Below are 25194 nucleotides of genomic sequence, written 5' to 3'. Positions count from 1 at the left end.
AAGTTTGCTTTTTGTGAGCTGAGTGAACATGAGCCATTGAAAGTTACGTTTTCGAAAAAAAACACATTTTTAGACATGAAGGTAAGGGGCTGTCGCAGGAAAGCACACTTGACCTTGACGTTGTTCGAGGCACTTTGATATTTGCAAAGGGCAGAGTCGATTTTGTAACGTGAAATTTACGAAAATGCTAATTATGTAAAGAGCCAAAAACACTTAACAAAAAACACCGTTCTTATTATGAACAAATCCCACATAAAGATCAAAACCAACAATCAGTTGATCCTGCCTAACACATGATGCCTGTGCATCAAATGCCTGACTTCTTATTCCTCTGTGCCATAGACCTCTGTTGGTGTCCAAAAACTATTAAAATCACTTCAGTCTGCCAAACTGTTGCACTGAGTCAGTGCTAGGTTCAATAGCGTCAATGCCAAACAGAAAAAACAAAAAAAAGGTCAGTCTGATGTTAGATCATGTTGTTGATATACGAAGACTCTTTTTAGCGCATGCACTCTGCTTCTGTGCTGCTGCTGAAAGCATAGTAGGTTGTTAGTTCAGAGAATTAACACACAAAAAACATTCGCTTTTCATGGTAAAGAGCTCTCTTATGTTTTACAATGCATCTGATTAAGTGACTGGGAAAAACAAAAAAAGAAATGCTTTATATTTGGCAAATCGTGCAGTGGTGGGCTAATAGATTATTAATGATGGATTCACCTCAGAGATCATGACACAAGGCTCTCCCCTACATGATAGACATTATACTGCTTTTAATTACAAAAAGCAATGGCACACACTAGATATTGGTGATTCTGGCCCTGGTGTTAGGTGGTATTGGATAAAAACTAAAAAAAAACTATAAAAACTGGCCCTATTTCACTTCTTTAAAGCGTAACTTAATATGTTCTATAAATCTTGTGTCTGCTGACCTCCGGTGGTTTAACTTCTCACCTTGCCGCAGTGTACTCCAGGACCCTGTGACATCACTGTTGTGGGTGTGGTTACAGGCAGAGCTCATTTCCGACAGAGGCGAAACTTTCAACCAGAGAGGGCAGAGAAACCCTACTTTTCAGCCTTGTGTTCAGTTACTCTTTAAGATTTGACTGTACGAATATTTCTCTCCAGGTGTTGTGGATAACGGTCTGTGGGTGTCGCAGGAATAAAGATGCAAGATATTACTGATTTCCGGGATTATGTGTTTGAGATACCAGGCCTACTGTGCGCTCCAAGGATTCCAGAAAATTTCTAAACAAAGCCCCTAAGAAACATATGGCTTGAATAAATCTCAGTCCTTATGTGTCAAAGCGCAGCGTCAAAAGGGGAAAAATCTCTATGAACCATTTATAACTGCCCCATCTTGGAAAATTGAATGTTCTGCTCAGAACGACTCAATAGCAGTTTTTGCTACTGGATTTTGTCCCAGATCCCTTCTGCTCAGAGTTGACTCAGCCAAAAGCCTCAGACATTAATGCCGCGTTGTGCTGTGCCTACATCTCAAGCAGTTTCTTTCTGTTCTCCTCACTCTGGGTATTCTTCACTGCTTCCTGAACTGGGAATGCACCCTGTCTTCCTGATCAAGCATCAAAATAAAATGTGATGTCTTCATGTCGTAGAGATGGCGGCGTGAGCTGCAGGCTTTGGGTCTGTTCTGCATGCCAGTGATAAAAATAAAAAAATTCCGACACAATGCAAAGGTAGAGCTCACCATGTAGTGAAGGTGTCGGGGTATGGGCAGGATCGAGCTATTTCCCACACGTACAGATCGGTGCTGATTTACTCCAAATAACAGCACTCACCTGCCCTTCTTTGCCACGATCACTATTACATCTTCACCATAGACTGAAGAACTCCACCACTGTAAGTGAAGATTACCTTTGGCTGAATGGACATTATCATTTGTCAACACAATCTGTTTTCAATTTTACTTTTTTCTCAGCATGTGAAAACATGTTCTCTCCTAATCTTCTTCAACACACCTTCCTGTAACCACAGCATGGTAAGCTAAGGGCTGAGGGTTTAGTTCTTTCCATTCTCATGTGCTTGTATCTGGTAATATAATATAATATAATATAACGTTTCTTGGATTGACTTTCAATCACTTAAAAACATTAGACATGTTCTTTGCTCTCTAAATGGAAGGCAGAGTACAAGCTGACAACAAAAAAAGAGGAAAGGAATTAAAGGAAGTGTTGCTTCAGGAGAAAAAGGAATCCATTCTAAATGTAAATAAATGTTCAATTGTATCATGTGGTCATAGCAACGTGAGTGGTGCCAGTTTCCCTGATTTGCATTTTTCAGAAGCATATTATCAGGTGGAGTGCCACCATGCCATCTAATCCAGCGGCAGTCTGGCTTTAAGACATGTGATACAGTCTTTACACTCTGCCAGGCTGTACGGGAACATTTGTGTCTTAGTGCTCGCTAAGGGGGGACTCAGCGAGAGCCACTGCTCAGAGGCTGCCTCTCACTGGAAGGATGCCGACGGTGAAAGAAGAGATTCCACTACAGTTAATTAAGGAGCACTCTGCACGAGCCTATAAATGCGAAGGGGCAAATGAATTCAGTGTCAGTGGGAGCAGTGATATTTCAAAGGTGGAATTGAAAGAGCAGTAAATCTATTTCCTGACTCTGGCTTGGCAGTCATTTCTGAATCACTGGACTGTTGCTATCAAAGTGTGGAGCAGGGAGGCAGAGTCAGTGGAGTTCCTTCCTCGAGCCAAATACAGAGTTATTGGATGGGATCAACATGAGCAGCATTATGGATGGATTTATGTCATTCTGTTGAGATATTTACATACTCTTTGTTGGGTTGCTCAGGTAAGATTTTACTCTTTCTACTCTGGGCAAAATAATGATCAATTGTCAGGAGAATGAGCCTTTTGCATGAAACTGGCAAATCATAAATTTACCAGAAAAAAAAAAAACCTTTTGGTTTTAAATGTAAAATGTGAAATCTGCACACGTAAAAGAATAACTGCACTCTGCGGCATATTGGTGAGATAACCATTTGTATTTTATCTCATTCCACGGTATGATTTTGTATTGATTCTACTAAGAATTTTAGTTTAATTTAAGATGTTTATTTAGCTATTTGGCAATTTTCTGAATCATTTTATTGCCACTGACACAGTGGCCATGTGAAAGAACTTTAAAGTATTTTGCATGAGTAGAATCTGGAGATTGTACTTCATTTATATCTGTGCATGGACCTTAATGACACCAATCTATGTGGAATGCACCTTTTTTTTCCTTCCTAAGATTTGAAAAAAGTTTTTATGCAGTTTAAATGAACCAATATAATGTTGAAATCATATCTTTTAAAAAATCAAATCCAAATACATCTCATAAATGTTATAAATAGGCTATGTTTCGGATTAATACATTTAAAGAAGATGATTAGTAATCCAATGCTTGTTGGCAGTTTGCTGCTGTGAAAAAAAAACAGTTGTGAAACAATTTCAGCGTTGAAACATTTTGTATTTTCTCCTTCTTAGATTTCCCTCACAGCCACCCTTCTCCTATGACCATTAGCATTCCTTGTTGTTGTTCTATTTTTTCTCCATTTTTTCTTATCTAAACACCATGGTGAAACATTACAAGGCTTTTGATTCCTATCGCTGCTGTGTCACCATCACATTATTCTGTCAGATACAGAAAAGCCTCGGCAGCCAGCTGCTCGCGAAATCTTATCTTTTTTTAAGTTTGATTTTGGTTTTGAGGCAGGAGCACAGCTCAGAGTTGAGGGGAGTCAGCCTGTCAGGGGAAATCTCTGCTGCATGGGAAAAACTCCCCAGGGATCACTCCACATTTGCAGCGTTGTGGCTCAGGGACAAGACAAGGCAAACTAGGAAGACGAAACACTGAAGAAGTCATACTTATATAATCATGCTTATGATAAATTCCGATGACTAAAAGACTCCACTGAGAGCGTTAAGGCCAATTATAAACTGATGTGCTTCTACAAGATTGTTGAAATTCATGCATTTGCATTTATCTACTTATTTTGGACATGACTCTGTAATTGTGTGTCTGTGTGTGTGTGCGTGTGTTTGTGTTGGAGAGGTTGAGGTCAGAGTTTGAGAACATGATGTATTTTGCCCTTACTCCACCTTTGCCGCTCTTTAGCCGATGTGTCCTGTCATGTCCTGGCTGTTCTGCTTGTGCCTCTGGGTCAGTGTGGCTGCCATTCAGCTGTGTCAGGCCACTTTCTACGACACCATCCAACAGCATCATGGGACAAGGCCTGGACGAACCACCATTCACATGATCGGTGAGTCCTTTGGTGCGTTCTCTCCTGCTCCGGGTACTGCAGATTTCTGAAAAGCATCAAATTGAGCTAAGAAATGTTGTCTTCTCAATTGCTGCCATTGCTTGTACTGTAGCATTCTGGGTTTTAGTTGCTCATGTGTTTAATTAGACTGTCGCAAACAGTATTTTTCTCTAGGTTTATGTTTCATTAGTCATTACATTCATTAATATATTAGCATTTCAGCTTAGACTAACAACCAATTATTTAGCAAGCACGTTGTAGGCTGTGGCAGTTTTTCATTATGATTTGGCCTTGATAGCAGGTGAATTTCTGTTTTGGAGATCACATAGATAGACAAGGAATGCTTTTGCACTTTCCTTCTTGAGCTATTACAGTTGGTATTCATGCTACACTGCTCCCCCTCAATTTGATCTGTGCGATTGTGCTCCCTGTGAAATTGCACTGAATAGAATATGACCGAAACATTACGGTCGAACCTTTGTTTTCATCAGGCGGATGTGAGCCATGGTTTATGGTAAATAATTATGATCTCGGGATTCAGCGGAGGAGAGGAAGCCGAATGTAGTCAGAACTTCAAAGGGAGAAGTAGCTGCATGAGCGTGCAGGTCCTTGGTGTCTGTTATTTCCTCTATGCGCCAGTGCACCTCAAGCATATCAGCAAGGGGTCTTTTCAATACTCTCAATATTGTGAGTCAGAGAACTTCCTGTTCCAAAACATTCATTTCATTACTGACGTCTGCAAATGTGTATCGGAGGGAAAAAAGAGAGAAGGAAAAGGACACTCACAAATAGGATATCTTCTAGAGACTGTTCTCATGTCAACAAAAGGGAAATGGAATTAATATTTCAAATGTGAATTCAGGTAACTCCTTGGGGAAAACAAGTTAAAAGTGAAATATCTGAATCCTTCAGGACCCTCTGCTACTAAAAGTGTAAATGCCCTGTCATTGCATTTACCATAGTATGGCTGGTCCTCACTCCTAGATAAATGAGATGCCAGTTTTATGAGAGGAGGATGGGATGCCTGTCTGGATTGATCCTGACACCGGGACATTTGTTCTGTGCTGTGTGTTGCGTGCCTGTTGGATTGGTGGGAGGATTGGGGTTGACGGGTCATGAATTGGTGGCAAGAAGGCCATTGGTTGCAGACCACTGGGCCAATCATTAAAGGCAGCGAAATGCCACAAGTTCACGGTGACTGGTATTACCAGAGGAAATCGAGATTACAGAGGGTGAGAGATCAGTTGTGTCCTTGCCAATAGAAATTTAGATCTATGGGGATATGTTGTTAAGGAAAGCCAAAGTCGATCACAAGTAGTGCCTTTTGGAACAGCTAAATTGCGACCCCATCTTCATAGCCTTTCAACACAGACACACACACACACACACACACACACACACTCTAGATAAATTATTAGTTGCAAATAAAAACACCTGTAGTGTGAAAAGCCATACAAGAAAGGAAGATTACAGATTTATCAGCAGCATTGTGTTGCTGACTCCAAACATGTTCTCAGTAATAATTTGTATAAGCAACTGCTTCACTCATGAACAGACATATTGGCAGCCTTATTGCAAAGACTGTGTGTCCAGAAGTCCATTAGCTGGATGACCCTTGAGTAGACGGTTGTGTGTGCTCAGTGATTCGGACATGCTTTCCACCCTACAGCTCTACTTACAGATTGCTGCCTGCCACAGTCTCAGATATTCTTAGGGCTGCTCTCTGCTTCCCCAGTGCAGGCGGTGTTGTTCTCTGCGGTATGATTCATAAGGTGCTGTATTTATTTGGTGCAAAGAGCGTGAACGGTGCACAAAAGGGAACAGATTGTTTTTGTCGTGCATCTGTAAAGTTCCGGGCAGTGATGTTGCTTACGGGGTTGTGCTTTCCCCGACCCCTGCACATGTTTACAGGAAAACCACAGAGGGAGAAAATTTTCCTCATCAAAAATATTGACTTGCTAAAGAAAAAATAAACTCCTACTGCTATCAATTTTAAAAACTAATCCAGCAACGGAAAATATGAACATATCCTTTTTCAAGTGTGACAAATGACACTTTTTCAGGAGTGACAATTCAGCTCTTGTATCAAATCTGGTAAAGACTGAAATATGTGCTTCAGAGCAGAAAGAACAAAGGTGTGTTGAATGTGTAGCACAGCAGTCTATTTCCAGTGGAAGAAACAGTGCCATTGGTGATGCAGTGCATCATGTGGAGGTGTTAGCGGAGTGTATGACAAAGAGTACATAGCGGCCGCCTGAGGTGGCCTTGCTCCCTCATGAACTCACTCCCACCAACAGTCGGCTTTGCAGGGTCAAACTGTTCATAACTGAAAGGTCATCGATTCTCAGTGCTGTGCAGATAACGTCTTGCCTTGTGGTCGCTGCAGAATGTGAAGCTGCGAGTGCATTTCATAATGAGTCGAGATATGCAGAGAAGCAAAAATGGAAATACAAGCAGAAGTAATTCACTCGTAAGCATCCACTGTATATTATGATTTATTCAGACTTAAGCAATAAATACTTTACTCTGTGTGGTATCCATTTCACTGTCTTCCTCTCCCCTTACGCTGTTACCTACTATGATAGTCCCTTATAGCAGCTATAATTACCCTCCCTCCTAAGCCCTGTCAGTGCATCTTAAAGACTGGCCTTTTCAACACGGATGTAATTTGAATGTCAAGCAACTTTAATATCAGTTTTCTTCTAATATATGGAGTATGCCTGTAGTTCCATTTGTTTCCAGAGATAAACTACCATTTAAATCCCTCATGTCTGCCTTTCAGTAGCTTTAGTGAGGAGAAGAGGATCAGGACTTTTTTTTCCCCCATGTGCTCCAACAAAAGAAACCACTTGCTGGTAAAGCTCACAGTGAAACAAACATGAAAAATGGATTTTCAGCTGTCACAAACAAAGGCTGTATCCTCTATGCACTGTTTTAGACACTGACAATTTAATAGCCTTATATAATGTATCCTGGAGGCACATTATTTTGACATACATCTTCCTCCACCCCTCCCCTAGACCTCCTCTCAACCATGCTCTCACTAGTGTCATTGCTGCTCCGCCGCAGTGCCAATGGGAAGTGGCGTGCAGCCTCAGCCTGAGGCCTCTCCACATCTGGAGCTCAGCAAACCCACTCTGTCCTGTTGTTGTTACACATGCTGCGGTGACAGCAAAGGACCACTGACCACTCTGTAAGACACCATAAACTTCTTCTATATCCTTAAAAGTGGATTTCTTTTGCTTTAATGGCTCTGTTGTAAGAAGAGGCAAAGCTTGCTCAGCTGGTGTGGTATCATATATTTTACCAGGAATACACTTATTTGTGTCATTTCCTTAGTTAGCACTGAAAGAAAAATATATTCTCAAGTAAATGAATCTCGAGACAATCAGTGTCCTAATTATTACTATATGCTCACAGCTACAAATAGGTTTTACATATTTCAGTATTTCCCGTTTATTTCCCTCTTTCACTAAATGAATTATTCATAAGAGAGAGCTCCTCTAAGCTTGTGGATATTTGTTTAAACAGCATGTTTAATTGAAGTCTTTCAGCCAATTCTGTACAGGGGCTATGGTTTGTGGTCACAACGCTTAAATGCCAAATGAATTTCTGTGGCCCACAGCTTAATTAATTAGCCTGACTTCTCTCTCCCGTGACTACACCAGCTGTTTCTTGTCTTAGCCAAAATCCCCAAGCATTAATAAAAGGGGTGTTGAAGACACACAAAGTTAATGGTGTCGTGCATATCGTAGCGGTGGTGTCATGGTTGTCATTTATTTTAACCCTACATACTCTACATTCGATCTGTAGAGATCTGTTCCTTGTTAGAACTTAATGATATCTTGGTATTAATATGGTCTATTATATTCTATGTTTATGTACAGTACATATTCAACACAAATTAGTCAGTACGATAATCAAAAATCAGTCTCTTTCTTGTGGTCATTACAACACTGTTGTGCTCCCTGCTGGCAGCAGTCCGCTGTTCTGCTGTCAAGTTCATGACCTCTGAGCGTGAATTGTCAAACTCCTGCTCCAATTCTGTTTCTGAAATACCTGACTGATCATCTGGCACAAAAATATATTCCTCATCATGAGTTGCTTCAGGGATATCTTCATTTTTAGATTTACTGTCATCAAACCCCTACAATTTAAAAAAAAAGGCGCTGAATTCACGTCTCCGATGCACACATCCCCGATGCACTGTCAAGGTAACATGAAAAGCTCACAAAAAGAAACTTCATCTTTGTGCCTGCATTAATTCATAGTATGAGTGACTAAAAATGAGGCAAAACAAGAAAACCCAATAAAAACTACTGTCTTGAATACTTACTTACTCTGTGAAGTGCCTTGAGATAATGCAGGTTATGATTTGGCACTTTATAAATTAAATTAAATTAATTGAATTGAATTGGATTTAATTTAATTGAACTGAGTACCTTTAGCCTCTAAAGATCCTGAAAACGTTTTACAGAAAAACAACTACATCCGCCCGAGCAGCTCTTGAGTGTACTACTCTGTGTATTTATGCACACCAGTGCTATGAGTTAGAGGGTGATGTTTAGCAGGTATAATGTTTACCATGTTTACCTTGGTTTAGCTAGTTTGCGTGCTAACATTTGCAAAGTAGCACTAAGCACAAAGTACAGCTGAGGCTGATGGGAATGTTGTTAGTTTTGCAGGTCATAAACCAGATTATTCGACAAATTGAAATCTCGACTTGTTGGTGGCGCTAGACAAAAAGTTTCGGGATCAACAAAGCGATTACAATTCATCATCAGGGGAACTTGAATGCATAAATCAAATTTAATGGCAATCGATCCAAACGTTGTAGAGATATTGAACTAAAAACAACAAACATCTACTTCATGGTGGCACTAGAGGAAAATCACCTAGTCAGAGAATCACCACATTCATCAGGACTACTCCACTGGAGACACTGAACGTCTCTAAAAAAATCCCATGGCAATCCATCCAGTAGTTGTTGAGATATTCAAGTCTGGATCAAACTGGTGGACTGGCCGACATCCACAGAGCCATGCCACTAATCTGTAATTTTGACACTCTGACACCAGAAAATTGTTAAAAACAGATACTGGAGAAATGGAAGGGACTTCAGGACTTAGGTGAACAAAATGAATGAATTAGTGACGAAGCAATGTGCTCCCTGGTCTCTTAAAGACCCGCGGTATGTGTTTTATGGGTTAGACAGCATCAACACCGAACAGTATTAGATGAGCAGAGTTAACCAGTCAAACATGAGTCATCTAACAGTTGATAACTGACACACCAGAATGCTAAATGTTTATTGGTGGAGCTATTATTTCTCAGATGTAAACCGTATGTTGGCTGTCTATTACTAATGGGACTGTAATTATTTGGAACATGGGGTGGTGAGTTAAAACAATTTGTGCACCGAACCGAACATCTTGTACAGGTTCATGAGGATTATATAGTATGCACTGTTACCACACACAAAGTGCATTAATGTTAGAGCATTGCCGCCATAAAACGCGGCCTTGGCTTGTATTAAGTGGCATTTGTTGTTTAATAACCGCCGAGAATAGTGGAATAAATTTTGCCTCAGAACAACATTATTAGTTGATCGCTCTAAACACTTTTCCCCGGTTGGGTTTAAAAAGCAATGCATCCTCTAGGGGTGATTAGCAAGCTTTTTAATCCTTAGTTTTGTTCAGTAGTTAGCTGCAGTTCTCTGAATATATTCTGACTCTGAGACCCGGAGTCCTGGTGAAAGGGTTCAGTTCACTTTGATCCAGAAATAGTCCAAAACAAAGCTCGGCTATTAGAGATACTGTTCTTTTTGTTGTCTGCAAACAGCACAGCAAATAAGTGCTTTTCCTCATATCAAACAATGTTCTGGGAAGTTGTTGAGCCTGCTGAACATTTATCTGGAGCTAAAAATAAATTAGTGGGGCTTCTTTAGCAGAGTTTACAGATAACATTCATTTTTCATATTAATTAATATATGATGATGGTGTTAGGTGTAATTAGTATTAAACTTTCATTACTGTGAATTGTGCATCTACATTAGACCAGGGGCGGGTGTAGAAACATTTGAATGGGGTCCAGACTTGGGGCAGTAAATTGAGTAAAACTGTTTTAAGATTCCCATCTAAGGACCTAGATCTTGGCAATCGTAAACTGTGCCGTTGAAAATAGTTACAGTGTTTATAAAGTGTGATAAATTAATGGCCTGGACACAGATGTGTCCAGGGAGGGCTTGCAAGAGGCAGGCCCTCACAATGGAAAGGGTCACACCACTGTCACACTTCACAGTAATTGCTGGTGTCAGTGGTTGCGCTGGCCCGTGTGGTTACATGTGTGAGCACTGCTCACGTTTAATTGAACATTTTCCCAATTAAACAAAAACTACTGGGGAATTAATTATAGCTTGTGTCCCCGCCGTGTGTAAATATTATATAAGGGAGTTCAGACCTTCTTGTCTTGAGTGTATCGTGAATTGTTCCAGCAAATGTGCTTCCTGCCAAATCACTAGTCTGCTGCCAAGTTTTCCTACTAACCCACATCATATGGAAGTGTATTGATGTAACTAGTTTGTCACAAGCTGTTTGCACAGTCTTTTTTTCTTTGTTTTGTTTTTTTTTTGTTCTGTTTTTTTTGTTTTTTTGTGGAGGATTTTCAAGGTGTTGGAGTCCTCAGGCTCTCCCTGCTCTTTAGACGATGAACGGGGTTTTTGTCACCTCACTGTTGGCCATTTGTGGTGGAATTTTAGATTTGATTTTCAAGATTTTGTGACCCACTTGTTAGACACATTGTTTATTAAAATCTAGCTCCAACTGAGTCTGGAGAGTTATTTCATGTGACTGACACTCCATCGTCCCCATACGGCATCAGCATCAAGAGAAACTACCTCCATTAATTCATCCTCTCGGTGACAGTGGGACATCGATTCCTCATTTTTGATTTTCTCAAGGAAAGAAATGCTTCCTGCAGAATGGGAGTTATGCTTGAGAGATCATTTCATATGGCATTGTCTTTGTGGTAGACTGTTTTAAATGCTTGGCAAGAATATGAAACTCATTATCATTACTTAGACCTCATTAAACTGAAAAGAAGCATATCAACTTACTAATTGGTTCCAAGGGGGAGGGTAGTATGAGAAATAAGCAAAGTCATTAATATTGGGTTTATCAGGCTCTATTACAGATTTCAGGTTTTTTTTAATTTCATGTTGTAATATTTCCTTGGTGTGCCATAAGTCTTCTGGCATATTTACATTACAGATCCAAGTACCTTTCCAGGAGAGAATGGAGTGTGCGCGTGTGAAATTGGGGGACAAAAGTGGGGAAATACATTTATCAAATATGAACAACACGATGAAAGAAGAAATGACAAGATGAAATGACAAGAAGAAATTAAATAGACAATAAAATTACAGAACGTGTCATTTGCTTTGTATAGGTTTCTATTATGACCTGATACTGTATCTTCTCATTTGACAAAATTGAATGAGGCAGTCATTAAAATCAACATATCTACAATGTCTGATTTAAAACATGTTGTATAGGTGCTGGAAACATTTCACTAGACACCAACATATGTTCTATGCCTTCCTTAATTGCGGAAAGATGTGATTAAAATGATCATGTGACACATTCTGCATTGTACTGTCATACTGAATAAGAAGCTGAGTAAGAAAACTGAATAAGAAACATCCCTTGGAATTTCTCCCCTTATCAGCTTGCAGGTCTTGCAGCGCTGCCGACCTTTCAAAGTACATGTCACGCAGCATGAAAGGTCATTTAGCCTTTGTATTATGCATTATTACACAGTTTACATGATGCAGGCACATTGTCTGGCCGGCAGTGAGAGGGTCAGCAGTCAAATCAGAGGCGAGCAGCTGTTCTGTAAAGGCTCTCTGACGCTGCTCTATCTCTGTTTCCCTTTCTTCTCGCTGAATGTAGCGCTTTCATCAGAACGGGCGATCTAAAAATATGAAATACCACTACTGGACATTTACCGGTCTGGGAAAAGGGCCAGATAGGACAGGATCAGCTTGACATTTAAAAATGAAAGACTTTGCACTGAAGAGAAGACATACTATTACATTTGTATTTTTTCTGTTTGACCATTTTCACAAACTCTGAAGTGAATGTGTGCTGGGAGAGGATAATGGAGAGCCTTTGTTTTGTGTGTTTAATGGACACGAAAGCTGCCGCGCGATTGCTGTTGTACAGCACATAGCTGTCTTGCTGAACGAGCCACACACCTCCACCATAAAAACCAAACAACCACAGGCGTTTTTCACGCGCAGGTCCTTGAGAGTCAGAATACCATTTAATGCCATTGATCAGGACCAGGCTGGCAGTGTCCTAGGCCTATGTGGTGTGTGACTGCAGACAGGACAGGCTTCGAGGCTCACATGCAAATGAAAAAACCCATTCGCTACCACTCGCTGCTTCCTCTGTTCCATGCAGTTTTCATGCATCTTAAAACAACACCAGCTCTGCTCTGTGAGTGGTCTTTTTGCATTTCAATAAAGTATCAACCATCTTTGGCCCGCTGCACAGGACCAATCTTCCGGCCTCCTTGTGTGACACGCTGTCAAAACCGCCAGCCATATTTCATGTATTTTCTGTGTCATGGACAGTGCTTTTTTCAGAGTAGAAATTGCTAGTTTTCTTTGCTTGTAAATTGTTTTGATTCCTCTCTCTGGCAAGCGTCTGCACTTTCTCTTAACACACACAAGTGTAAACATGGAACCCTCACATGCCTTAAAAAAGAAATCTGGGTTGATAAGAAAAAATATCCTCATGTGTTGACACATATAAAACCTGTTGTTTTCCCCTGGAAATTCTCCAAACATTTCAAACTCTCAAGTTTACTCAAGCGGTTTTTAATCGGTTACACCAACACACACAGTCCTCTGCATTTTCTCCGGCCTCGACACAAATATGTGTATCGAGTTTATCGAGCGTTATATCACTCACTTTCACCTCAGCATTTATGTCTAGAATAACAACAGTACTACAGGGGCTTCAGATGTTTTCACGGTAGGCAGGGAAAAAAATTGTCACTCAATTTGACACCATGCAGTCACTTGTTTTGTCAACACGTTCTCAGTCCTGACCAAGTGTCCGTATGTGACGAGTTGAGAGTGAGAACGTGTTGGTTTTGTGCCCCGCACTGCCTTCCGTCTGCATTAATTTGACACTCTCTAATCTGGCGCGTCCTGTCAGTGACAGAATTGCTGTAGCCTGCTGGGTTGGAAGTCTGCAGCGAGCATGCACGGGGAGAAAGTCGAGCTTATTATGGGTCACCTTGGATGCATTTCTCATTAAAAGGTGACAGGCATGCTGCTCTAAAACACGGACTGCTGCGGTTTGGAGATCAACACCTGCTGTCTCTTGTAAATTACTTTTAAACAACAAAGTAATTAACCACAGTTACAGACTCTGTGTTTGCAGGGACCTGCGTGTGACATGGACCATAGGAAGTTATTCAGATGTCGTACAGTCACCACGATGTGTCGTCACATGGCACTTAAATGTGCGTGTAAGTGTGCACATTCAGTACAGGGCCTACACATAATGCCGCCGGCCGCCACCAGAAGGGAAACGGGTTACCTGCAAGATGGAGTCCCTTAGGCTTTCAGTTTGGTTTGTATATGGAGGGTAACAGTGACTACGCTCAGTGCTATCCTTTTTAGTAATATGCTGTATTCATTAAATATTATTAGGTTTTACCCCAGTGATAGATGGTGTTTAGAAACCCTTTATAAATTGCACATGTAGCATTTTTCCATGCACACACAGTGTTGAACGTCTGGAACAGATGGCTGAGAAGTGTTGCCCTTCAGACATTATACTTGCTATCAGCGTCTCCAGAGACAACCACAGAGTCTGGGCTCATTACAGTAGACAGCGAGTCATTGCATACTTATTGCGTAGTGACATTTCTATTGAGATAGACTGACCATTTCCCTCCATGCAATGGCTGTTTCATCACGTTTGAAGAACCATTTACTGGTCCCACATGAACTCGGCTCACATTCATTAGGCAGGCAGAACCGCAGATCCACAGAAATTCAGAACTGGCACTACACGTTCATGTCACGCATGATTTGACAGCGTTTGCCTTCATCCAGGCTTGCTGTCCATAACTCATCGGATTTCAACGCAGTGTTGTTGGCTTTCAGCATGACTCATTGTGCCGGAGACCGTCGACTCAACGGCACTCACTCTCCACCCAGCAGCTGATGCCAGGTGTTGTTATTTGTGTAGATAAAAGTAATACAGTTAAGTGCTCTAACAAATTTCCGTGTGGTAAACTTGAACAAATCAGCTTCTCTCTCTCTGTGAGATGCTGCATAGAGAGCCAGAGGGTTTCCTAACTTTCACATTTTTCCTCCCGCTGTTGAATTTATTTTACAGTATCTGTCAACACACTGTTACATCTTTATTTGCAGATATAATAGAAAATGTTAGTCACTTTATGATAGGTGAAAAAAAAATAGAATAAAACAGATGACCAGGACTGACAGAAATAATGGGGTTGAGATGGCTTTTTTTTCTGTATTTTTGCGTGTGATATTATAGTTTGGCCTCAAATATGGTACTTAATATTATCATACGAGGGACAAAATAATGAAAAAGTTTTGGAAAACACAAGTAGGCATACAACTCATGTTACTGTATAACAGATGTCAATCAATCTTTTGATGTGATTGTGTTATTCTGGCGTTGGAAAAGCTCCGAAACCGGTACAGTGAAACAGAAGTGTCAGACAGCTTGCCTCTAGCTGCTGCTACAGATGATGAGAATATCCGACCTACTATATAGTAAACCATACAATGACTTGCAATTAGGTGTGTTATTCATTTTTGACCCTGGAAACAGCGGTTGAAAAAAAAAAACTGTCTATCGCAAGATTTATTTGTGGGATTTTTTTTTGTTGTTGTTGTACTTTGACTTAAGTTTGAGTACCTCTTCCAAACCTGCATATACAATTCAAATATTTTCTGCATGTAAGCCTTCGATCCTATCACTTGATCCTCATGCAGTGTGCCTAGTCGTAATGGAATTGTAGATGTTAAAATGAATGTAAAAATGTTTTTTTTTTAAATGCACTTTGATAGTGATAGTGAAAGTACTTTATAATGGGCCATTTCATAATGTTATTCTGGGTCCTAAAAACCTTATTTCCATTGAACAAGTGAATAAGTCTGTTTCAGTATCAAGATTTCAGTATTTCACACTGTTTTTAATTCAAATGAGCCTCTCTAAAGAGCCAACTGTATCTTGAAATGAGTACAACGCACGTTGCTGAACTACACTTCTGAAAAATGAAATGCGATTTTAGAAAATGGTTGAAACAGGGAATAAATACATCATAATTTAAAAGATTATATGTTTTGTATCTTAATTTGTAAAATAAATTGTAACTACAGCTTTTAAATACATGTAGCAATAAAAAAAATCCAATATTCTCCTCTGAAATGTAGTGTAGGAGAAGTATAAAGCAGCAGAAAAAGGGATAGACTCAAGTAAAGTACAAATACCCCATTGATTTCACAAATGAAGTTCAGTTTACCCATCACAAGGAGTACTGCTAGGTCTGTGAAAACAGCTGTATAATGTCTGTACTACAAACTGGAGCCGGAGGTGTGAGCTTTGAAAGAAGTTTGCATTTTTGAGGCACAGGGCATCTAATGAAGGTTGCTAACAAACTGGATTATGGGAAATGTAGGAACCAGGATTTTTGTGGCGTTTTACCCATCCTATGGAATATAGAAGTCCCTCGGCCTCTGCTGCAGATTTCGACTACTCTTTTTTTAACCAGTATTATCTGTCCCCAAGTTTTGGTAAGTGCAGGACTAAATCGCTGCAGTGGCCCTTTACCTACAGTAAATGCACTCTGTTACTTTCTACCACTTTGTAAATGTAAATATTTCTGTGCATATACACAAAAAACCAATTTATTCTCTTTCTTGTAACAGTTTCTTCAATGAACAGTCAATTTGCAGTCACCCTCTTTCCACATATAATGCTTAAGTTGGTTAAATGTTAAGGTGGAACTGATGTCAAATTCATAATAACTCATCACAATAGGACATGGCATCTGTAACTCTAGAATTAGTCAAGGCCGAAGACAATTGCAGGCGAGACCGGGACCAAAGAAATTTGGACTATGGACCGTAACAGTAAATACAACAGATGTTCATTGTTCTCAAGGATGAATATTTTTTTCCCCCTAAAACCAGAACAGACCAACAAAAGAAAATTCAGCACGGGAAATATATCAGCACAATACACCAAACAACACCAGGAATAAATCATCCCAGAGAACATGACACAACCACCATCTCATATAGCATAAAATTATGACCTTTTCAGCTCTTTCAGACCTAAAAATGAGCTGTGCCTTATTGGGTGCAGGTTGGAGGTGGTCACCTGGCGTCCTGAAAACCTCTGTCTCCAGGTTCCGAGTAATGACGAGGCCGGAGCATGAGGCAGGTGACCCTCTGCTTCTGCGTCACCTCTGACCTGACAAATGACAATTTCTGTGTCACCCTTGTTTCCCGTCAGTCAAAGTTTTTGCTGGAGAGACAACACAAGCACACACACACACACACACACACACACACACACACATACGCTCACACCCTGAAGCCGTTTGTTATTTGGGAGCCTGACTTTGTTCCAAGGTACTGATAATGGGGGAAAATGGAAATAAAGAAAACGATTATACCCTTGCCTGGCTCCAGCCCTCACCTGATGAGAGCGTTCATCTCCAGTCATGTTATTCTCCGTCTCCCCCTGAAATATTCATAATGTTAGGATGTGATCTCGGAGCATGCAGCGTGTTGTAGTCGCAGGCTGAAACCATGGGTGAACTTGAAGCCCGCGCCTTAGTGTTGCATGGCTTTTGTGTAGAGGTACCCAGTACACCTGCCAGCTGATCTGCATTTTTATTCCATTTTAATGTATTCTACGGAGGTAATGATTTCCAAATATAGAGTATCCCAATTCTTTGCTCTGTTTGCTAGCAACAAGCCGTGCCTGTTAATTCTGTTGAGTAGTGTGTTTTTAATAGATCAAAGAGGAAATCTGGGGCTGTCTTATGCAATTAAGGAGATGCATTAAGAAGAACAAACCCCTGTGGGCTGTTGTTTTCAAATGATGCCCCACTGCTTTCACTGGTACATCACGATTAACATTGTGCAGACATGCCCTTTTGTTGAGTGCATCAGACAGCAGGCAACATTCTTCCAGACCGGCTACAAGATCCGGATATTTTTCAGTTCAACCTAAGGCTGTTGATGTTTTCTGAAATACAGAGCCAGGAGTCATGATAACCCCAAGAAGCTCAACAGACTTGGCAAGAAGCAGGGAATAGAAAGCCTTTCTTAATACTATCCTTCCCCTTGAATGAATTGAATTTTGTTTTTTAAAACTTCCTTATCCAGTCAACACCTCCTGAAGTTGACACTACTTCTCTTTGTTAATAATTACCTCAGCACACGCACAACTTACAACCTGGCTGTGCACATACACTGTATCTCCACTCTTAGGAATCACTGAATCCTGAATGAAGCACAATCACGTTCATCACAGTGTCATTCTCACTTCCCTTGAGGGTTTTATGCACCTAAGGGAGGATGATGATAATTTTTAATCCAATGCAGTAGAAATAAAAAAAAAAAATCAAGCGTGAGACAAGCCCTAGTGATCCACTTCTATCCAGCGGGTCAAGTGAGGCTGTGTGATGGTTAATCCCCACAGGAGCTCGCATGATGGCTCAATTATATACAGAAACTGACACACGACTTTCTCTCTTCTTTCTGAATTTAAGCTACTTTATGGCTTAGTTTGGCTTCGGGTTGAACAAATAATGTAATCTATGTAACACGGCAATACATATACAATGGCAAGTCTGAAAACTGCTGAGTCCTTACTGTTGTGATCCCAAATGACGTGTTGAGATTTGCTATTCAAAGCAGTGTGATAACACTTTATTTTAGCCCCCGATTTTGCATTTATAGGCAGTATTAAACACATACGAAATGGTTTATAATTAACCATAATGTAGTTCTATTTTTAAAACTATTTTAGAGATGCAACAATTAGTAGATTAGCTGATTAACTGATCAACAGGAAATTAATTGGAAATAATTTTGGTAACCAATTAATGAATTTAATCATTTTGCAAGTAAAAATACAAAACATTTGTTGGTTCCAGATTCTCAAATGTGAGGTTTTGATGCTTTTCTTGGCAATATATATCATAATAAACTGACTATCCTTGGGTTTTGGACAGTTGGTCGAATAAAACAAGCTATCTAAATGGAGTACTGTACATAACCTTAGGCTACGGGAAATTATAAGGGTTGCTATTTTCTAACAAAATGATTTATCAGGAAAATAATCAGCGGATTAATTGGTACTGAATTGTTAGTTATAGCTTTAAGAAATTTTATGTCCTCCTATGAAGTATATGTATCTGGTGTATAAACAGTTAGTGAATGATTGATAATACAGCTATGACATAGCTGTAATCATATATATATATATATATATATATATATATATATATATATATAAAATGACGTGCATTAACCAGTTATAACAGTGTTTTATAAAGCATTTATTAAATATTTATACACATGTATAAAATCATTCAAAGGCAGATTGAAAATAGAAACAATACCTTTTTGCATAATTCTGGTAAACATTTTATCTAAAATACTTTATAAGTTCTGAAAGCATCTGACGTCTATAGACATTGCATTTTTTCTGACCGAGAGTTAAAATCCCAAAGATATTTAATTCTAAATGATATAAAACATAGAAAAGGAGCCAATACCCACATTTAAGAAGCTACAATCAGCAACTATTTTGCAGCTGGCACATGTGAAATGATTAATTAATCATCAAAATTATTGAAAATGATTTTCATTTGACTGACTAATCAGTTAACAGATTGATTTCTTTAGCTCTGCACATCATTATCTATAACAATAACTATGGTACATTGTGTTTTCAAGCATTAATTGTCTGTTTGTATACCAGCTATGGATGCTTCATTGAATGAGTTATAACTATGAGGGATCACAGTTATTGGCAAATAAAAATGTCTTGTATCTGCTTACAACTATGTTATTATGTGTTATTCACTGTTTACATACTGCTTACAAAGGCTGATTAGGTGATGTTAAAATAAGGGCTAGTTAATGTTGTTTGAATTACGATTTCTTGAACTGCAGTGATTCGATGTTAAGACAGTGTACACAGATGCATTTTTAGAATCTACTCTGCATCAGGATGGCCTAAAATATTCAAATATAGTTAAAGCAATATATGCAAATCTACCCATGGCACATTTCAAAAACCCACAGCTCATTGTCAAACATAATTTCATATCACTTTGCCGGCAATATACCAGATACTTTTTCTCCCTCTCTCTGCTCTTTCTCTCTGTAACCTCCTTGATCTTCTTCATGCTGACGGGTGTAATTGTCAGATAGTCCTTTGCTGCACAACTCCTATATGTGGAGAGTCCAAGCACAGTGGGTGGGAGAGGCCAGCGGTTGAGGTGGGTCGAGTCCGTTCGGTCCAGTCCTCTCATCCTTCAGGGCACAGCCAGTAGTTTGGTGATAATTGCATAGTGGAGCCAGTGTTCGTGTTCATGATAATCCTGAAGCAGGCATCTCCTCCCGCTAATAGATGTCTTTTTTTTTTTCTGCCCGCTCTCACACATCACTTCATCATCATTTTACATTCAACAAGCTGCAGGGGCCTCATCCGCAGAATGAAAGCACTGGAATAATTATTCTTGTTTACAGCAAACTTGTATGCTGTTTTACTGTTATTTTACTGCATGAAATAAACCTGCGAATCCAAAGAATTTATGAATATGGAGATTGTAGATTCAGTGCAAGATACATGATGTTGCGCTTAACATACATTTTCAAAAAATTCCAAAATTACGAGCAGAAACGCGGATATGAGTCAGTAGTGGAAGAAGTATTCACATCTTTTACTTAAGTAGAAGTTTCAGTAATACTATTTCAAAATACAAAAGTCTCCTTAAGTAAAAGTAGAGAAATATTATCAGTTAAATGTAAACTGGTTGTGCAGTAAAATGTCCCCTGTGAGCGATATATCAGGACAGTATTACCTTGTTAATACTATTGTTAATACAATGTGTAAACAGCATTTTACTGTTGTAGCTGTTCGACTGGGAGCTAGTTTTAATTTTGTATAAGCGGGGGTGGCTGGTGCTCGGGAGGTAGAGCGGGCCATCCACTCACCGGAAGGCCGGTGGTTCGATCCCCGGTCCGCATGTCGAAGGTTCCTTGGGCAAGATACTGAACCCCAAATTGCCTCCGATGCGTCATCGGTGTGTGTGAATGTGGGTGTGTGTCTAGAAACAGTTTTGTTTAGAAAAGCGCTGTATGAATGTGTGCATGAATCGGAGAAAGTCAGTTAAGACTAGAAAAGCGCGACGTAAGTGCACTTGAACAGTAATTTAAATGAAACCATGTGTGAAGTTTAGATGGGAAATGTCTCTTTGGTGCTAACAACTCATAGACATCTGAAACTCAAGACGGGGCACCAACCAGACACTGATTTTTAATAAAGCAATACAAGATTTTTTTTTTATTTTTTTCTCAATTAGTCTCGTAGTCTATAAAAAAATAAACAAATACATTTTTAAAAAAGCAAAACAGTGAAAAATGTCAGTTTGTCAGAAATTAAGATGACACCTTAAAATGTCTGGTTTTGTCTGGCCAGCAGTCCAGAACTAAAAGATATCCAGTTTCCAAAAAGATAGAAAAGAATAAAAAGTCCTCACACTGGAGAACGTGGCATCAGAGAATACTTGGTATTTATGCTTAAAAAATTATTTAAACGATGAATTGATAACAGTCATAATGATGCTGTTGATTAATTTTCTGCCAATTGACTAATCGTTAACTTCTGAACTGTAGTGGGTTAGAAATATAAAGCAGCATGAAGTAGAAATACTCAAAATTACCTCAAAATAGTACTTAGTACTTAGTACTTAGAGATGCTGACTTAATGTAGTTTGTTGTCTTGTTTTGTTTTTTTTTCTCCTTATCAGAGGGGGGCACATGTGAGGTAATTGCTGCCCACAGATGCTGTAATAAGAATCGTATTGAGGAGCGGTCTCAGACAGTCAAGTGTTCTTGTCTGCCAGGGAAGGTGGCTGGAACCACCAGAAACAGACCTTCATGTGTTGATGGTGAGTGGAAAAAAAGATAAGGAAAAAATAAAATATCAGGTTTTACTACAATGCTGTCCTAAGTGTGCATGAGGAAAAATACATTTGCTTTGAATGTGCTTGCCTTGCAGGAAAAGAATGGTTTCCATTTTTATATTTAATTGAAGTAAACATGTACTGTATTATAGGAAAAATAACATCCTGCCAGACGAAACTGTTACATTTTGTAAAGATACAGAGATTTTGTTCAAATAAAAGCCTAAGCCACCCATGCAATGCCTTGTCCCAGATAAGATTAACATTACCTCGGATAGTGCCACGTCTAAATTCTGTTGCTGACAGACAGCAGAGAGTGTCTGCAGGGGTAAGCTTTACTCCAAAAGCAGACAGCCAAACACAACTGCTGAATGTGGCACACCTCAGGAAAGAGTCAAGAAATTAAGAATAACATAATGCAAAGAGATGCGGAGGAAAATGGCTACTGATTACACGGGTGCCTTGTAGATATTTCATGATGGTTTCATACATGCTTTGATTAATGTCTGTGACGCAGGTTCAGTCCCTTGTAAGACATGGATTTGGTGCCCAGGTCTGATAGAACTAAAACGAATATTGGCTTTAGGAAAACCTCTCACCTGCAACTTTTATCTTAAATCCTTTAGCAAATATTACTGCTATCTCTGAGCGGACTGGGGGAATTTGAGGTCCCTCAATGTCAGCTCTGACAGGTTCTTTTCCTCTGTCACACATTACAAACCATTTACTGTCTACTTACCCTGTATTTAAAGCAATTTTCTCGCCTGATGGCAGAAATGTCGCATGCATTAAAGTCAAGTCACAGTCATACCTACCAATCCACTCACTCAAGGAAAAGCCTCAGTTCCACCCTCTGCATTCATGTATGACTGCTCCTAATAAAGACGTTGTAATAAGCATCAGTTTCGCACTGAAAAAAAGTTATCTGAAGCATATACATGCTACACATACAGCCAAGCTACTTACTGTTACCTTCAGCATGACACATTTGATAATTAGGCTAAGACACCTCCGCCTAATTGCCGTCTATCTGGAAAAAAAAAACTGGGCTGTGCTATCTAGCTTTGCACTCTGTTAGGGTGAAAGGTACCTGCATCACCATTTCTCTTGTGTTTGTTGCCTGTAGCATCCATAGTAATTGGGAAGTGGTGGTGTGAGATGGAGCCTTGCCTGGAGGGGGAGGAATGCAAGACGCTCCCTGACAACTCAGGCTGGATGTGCTACGCCGGCAACAAGATCAAAACCACAAGGGTAAGATAACCTCCCTTGACCACAGGAAACAAGACGTTATGGCAGAGCAGGAGGATAGAAATGTACAGCGCTGCGACGCTAGCCGTGGCATCAACCAGACAGCACAGGTATTGGGATCGAATTTCACTGCAAAACGACTTGTTAACAAAATCTAACCTCTCAGTTTCCTCCTTTTTCTTTCTTGTCAGAATACTCAGCCATACACAACATCAACATACTAACACTATTTGGAGAGGATGCAAGGGAATGCTTCTGGTGCAAGGGTTAATTTGCAGGTCAGATTTTTCATTTATACGAGGACACTGGCATACTAATTCATTTATTTCAATTGTCTTAATCACTAAGCTTTGCAAAAGTAAAAACACGTGATTTATATTCATTTCTGTGATATTTACATCCTTCTAAATATGTCTTTCCTTCTCATTTCAGCACTGTCACAGGACCAAGTACAACAAAGACACTGAACCTATTGTTGCTTTAAGAAACCTGAACACTTCTCAGATTAAAGTGTAAAAAGATGTAGAATACATAAAGCACATCCTGCTCAAGGCTTCTGAAAATACTGATGCTCCAAGCTGCCTGCAGGGAACTTCATCATAACCTTGTAATGAATATATATTCATCATTTCTTTCTACCTTTGAGATGGAACATGAATTTCTGCATTCGGATTAATATCTGGATAGCATCTGATGTCCCTCTTCAGACATCAGTGAGACAGATGTCTACTAGGAAGCACCAAACAGGAAAGGAATACATCAAAGGACAAGGGATGAGCAAGAACAGTAGTTGACAGCCCTCAGGATTTTATTTTCTCTTTTTAGTGTTCTAAGGGGAAAAATGTTGTACATAAATTGTTTGTCATTTCTTGTGTACACAAACTTTATTTATGGTGGTGGTGAATATTGATCAGTCGAGTCCCTGAATGCGGTCTCGATCTTCCCTCTTCTTACACACAAAACCCAACACAGCCAAAGTTTTGTCCAGTTCAAGGATTGTGATGTGAAGACATAACAGATGCATCGTGAGGGAGATGTTCCACAAACCGAGCTTGTGTGTCTTGATACTGTTCATTTTACCACTTGTTTGTATGGTACTAGCCTTTGATCACCTCTTTAATGACTTTACCAGTCAAACTTGGTAACGTGTCAGCCACCCTGAAACTGATTGATTCACCAAACTTGGTACCAGTAGGTTGTTTTCTATACTTGAAATGCCTTATTTGTGTCAAATCATTCAGATGATGATGATATTGTACATATGGAGCCATCTATTGATATGTGCTGATATTTCATTAAAGTCATTGTTCCTGTAACTAATGTGACTTCATCTTTGCCATTGCCCTCACAGGAGTCAAGTATCAGCACTCTATCATAGTAGTCACAAGTCTGTATACACCTTGATGCTAAAGTAACCAAACCACTCCTTTAAAGGAGGATTTTGGCAATTGGGGGAAATATGCTTACTGGCGTTCTTGCTGAGAGTCGGACGAGAGGGTTGATACCACTCTCATGTCTGTACGGTTAAAAATGAAACTTCAGCCGGACAACAGTCAGCTTAGCTTAGCATAAAGATGGGAAGCAGCTAGCCTGGCTCTGAAGAAAGTTTAAAAAACATTTACCGACCAGCACGTCTAAAGCTCATCAATTAGCATGTTTTAGCTAATTTGTTTTCGCCGACAAAAGCTGAAGTGTAAAAATGACAAGTTGTGGGTTTACGGGAGGGTATGCACCAGAGTGTATCTAAGCCAGGAGCAGCGACTTCCTGGCCTCACCGCTGCCAGACAAGAAATAGTCCCGTAAGTCAACCCCCAGAAACTTGCCGCTTTCTACACATCGGTTTCTGTGCAGATTGAACTAATGAGATATAACATGATTAGCTTTAGAGTCACTGCTAGGCAGATTTTCTTACTTTTGGTCACGCACAGTCTAAATGTTTACCCCTCTTCCCGGTCCCTATGCGAAGCTGACCATCTCCTGTAGCTTTATATTTAAAAGACTATGAGAGTGCTATCGATCAGCCCGTCTAACGATCAGCAAGAAAGCAAATAGGTGTAATCATAATTATATCATTTGAAAACATCTCAGTCACTTCCATCAGTCTTGCATCTTTAAGCCTGACACTCAAGTTATTAACTGCAGCTCTAGTACTCTTGTTCTCTGTACAAACAGGTGTATAAGGCTAAGAACGGGTTCACACATAGATGAATGGGTATCAGCACTCGCTCCTGTATTTACAGCACTTTGATGCAGTATCATAGTGGTATATTAGCCACTGGTTTCACAGCCTCTGCCCCTCAGGATTTATTCCAGGAGGAACTCCGACTGACTGCTGATGCTGTGCAGGATGTCATCCATCTTCTGGAAAAATTCAAGTTTTTCCTGCGCCTTCCACTTGTTTCATTTTT

The 25194-nt window shown here is 39.8% G+C and overlaps 1 protein-coding gene across 1 annotated transcript; it reads left to right on the top strand.

Annotated features, from left to right (window-relative positions):
• The first annotated feature begins 2645 nt into the window (after positions 1-2645).
• On the top strand, positions 2646-24056 carry LOC120804096 (chemokine-like protein TAFA-1). Its single transcript, XM_040153307.1, has 6 exons — positions 2646-2817; positions 4126-4270; positions 21383-21523; positions 22665-22789; positions 22978-23064; positions 23219-24056. The coding sequence occupies exons 2-5, from the start codon at positions 4129-4131 to the stop codon at positions 23008-23010; spliced, it is 441 nt and encodes a 146-aa protein (XP_040009241.1). The 5' UTR covers positions 2646-2817; positions 4126-4128; the 3' UTR covers positions 23011-23064; positions 23219-24056.
• Positions 24057-25194: the final 1138 nt, after the last annotated feature.

This window comes from Xiphias gladius, chromosome 18, assembly GCF_016859285.1.
Source record: "Xiphias gladius isolate SHS-SW01 ecotype Sanya breed wild chromosome 18, ASM1685928v1, whole genome shotgun sequence".
In the NCBI taxonomy this organism is placed as follows: Eukaryota; Metazoa; Chordata; class Actinopteri; order Istiophoriformes; family Xiphiidae; genus Xiphias; species Xiphias gladius.
Note: the sequence above shows the minus strand (reverse complement) of the source record. Positions and strands in the feature narration are given on the sequence as shown.

Excerpts from the sequence above, each read along its gene's own strand:
- LOC120804096 (XM_040153307.1), top strand. The coding sequence starts at position 4,129 with ATGTGTCCTGTCATGTCCTGGCTGTTCTGCTTGTGCCTCTGGGTCAGT. Across the intron at positions 4,271-21,382 it reads AACCACCATTCACATGATCG|AGGGGGGCACATGTGAGGTA; the intron begins GTGAGTCCTTTG and ends TCTCCTTATCAG. Across the intron at positions 21,524-22,664 it reads CAGACCTTCATGTGTTGATG|CATCCATAGTAATTGGGAAG; the intron begins GTGAGTGGAAAA and ends TGTTGCCTGTAG.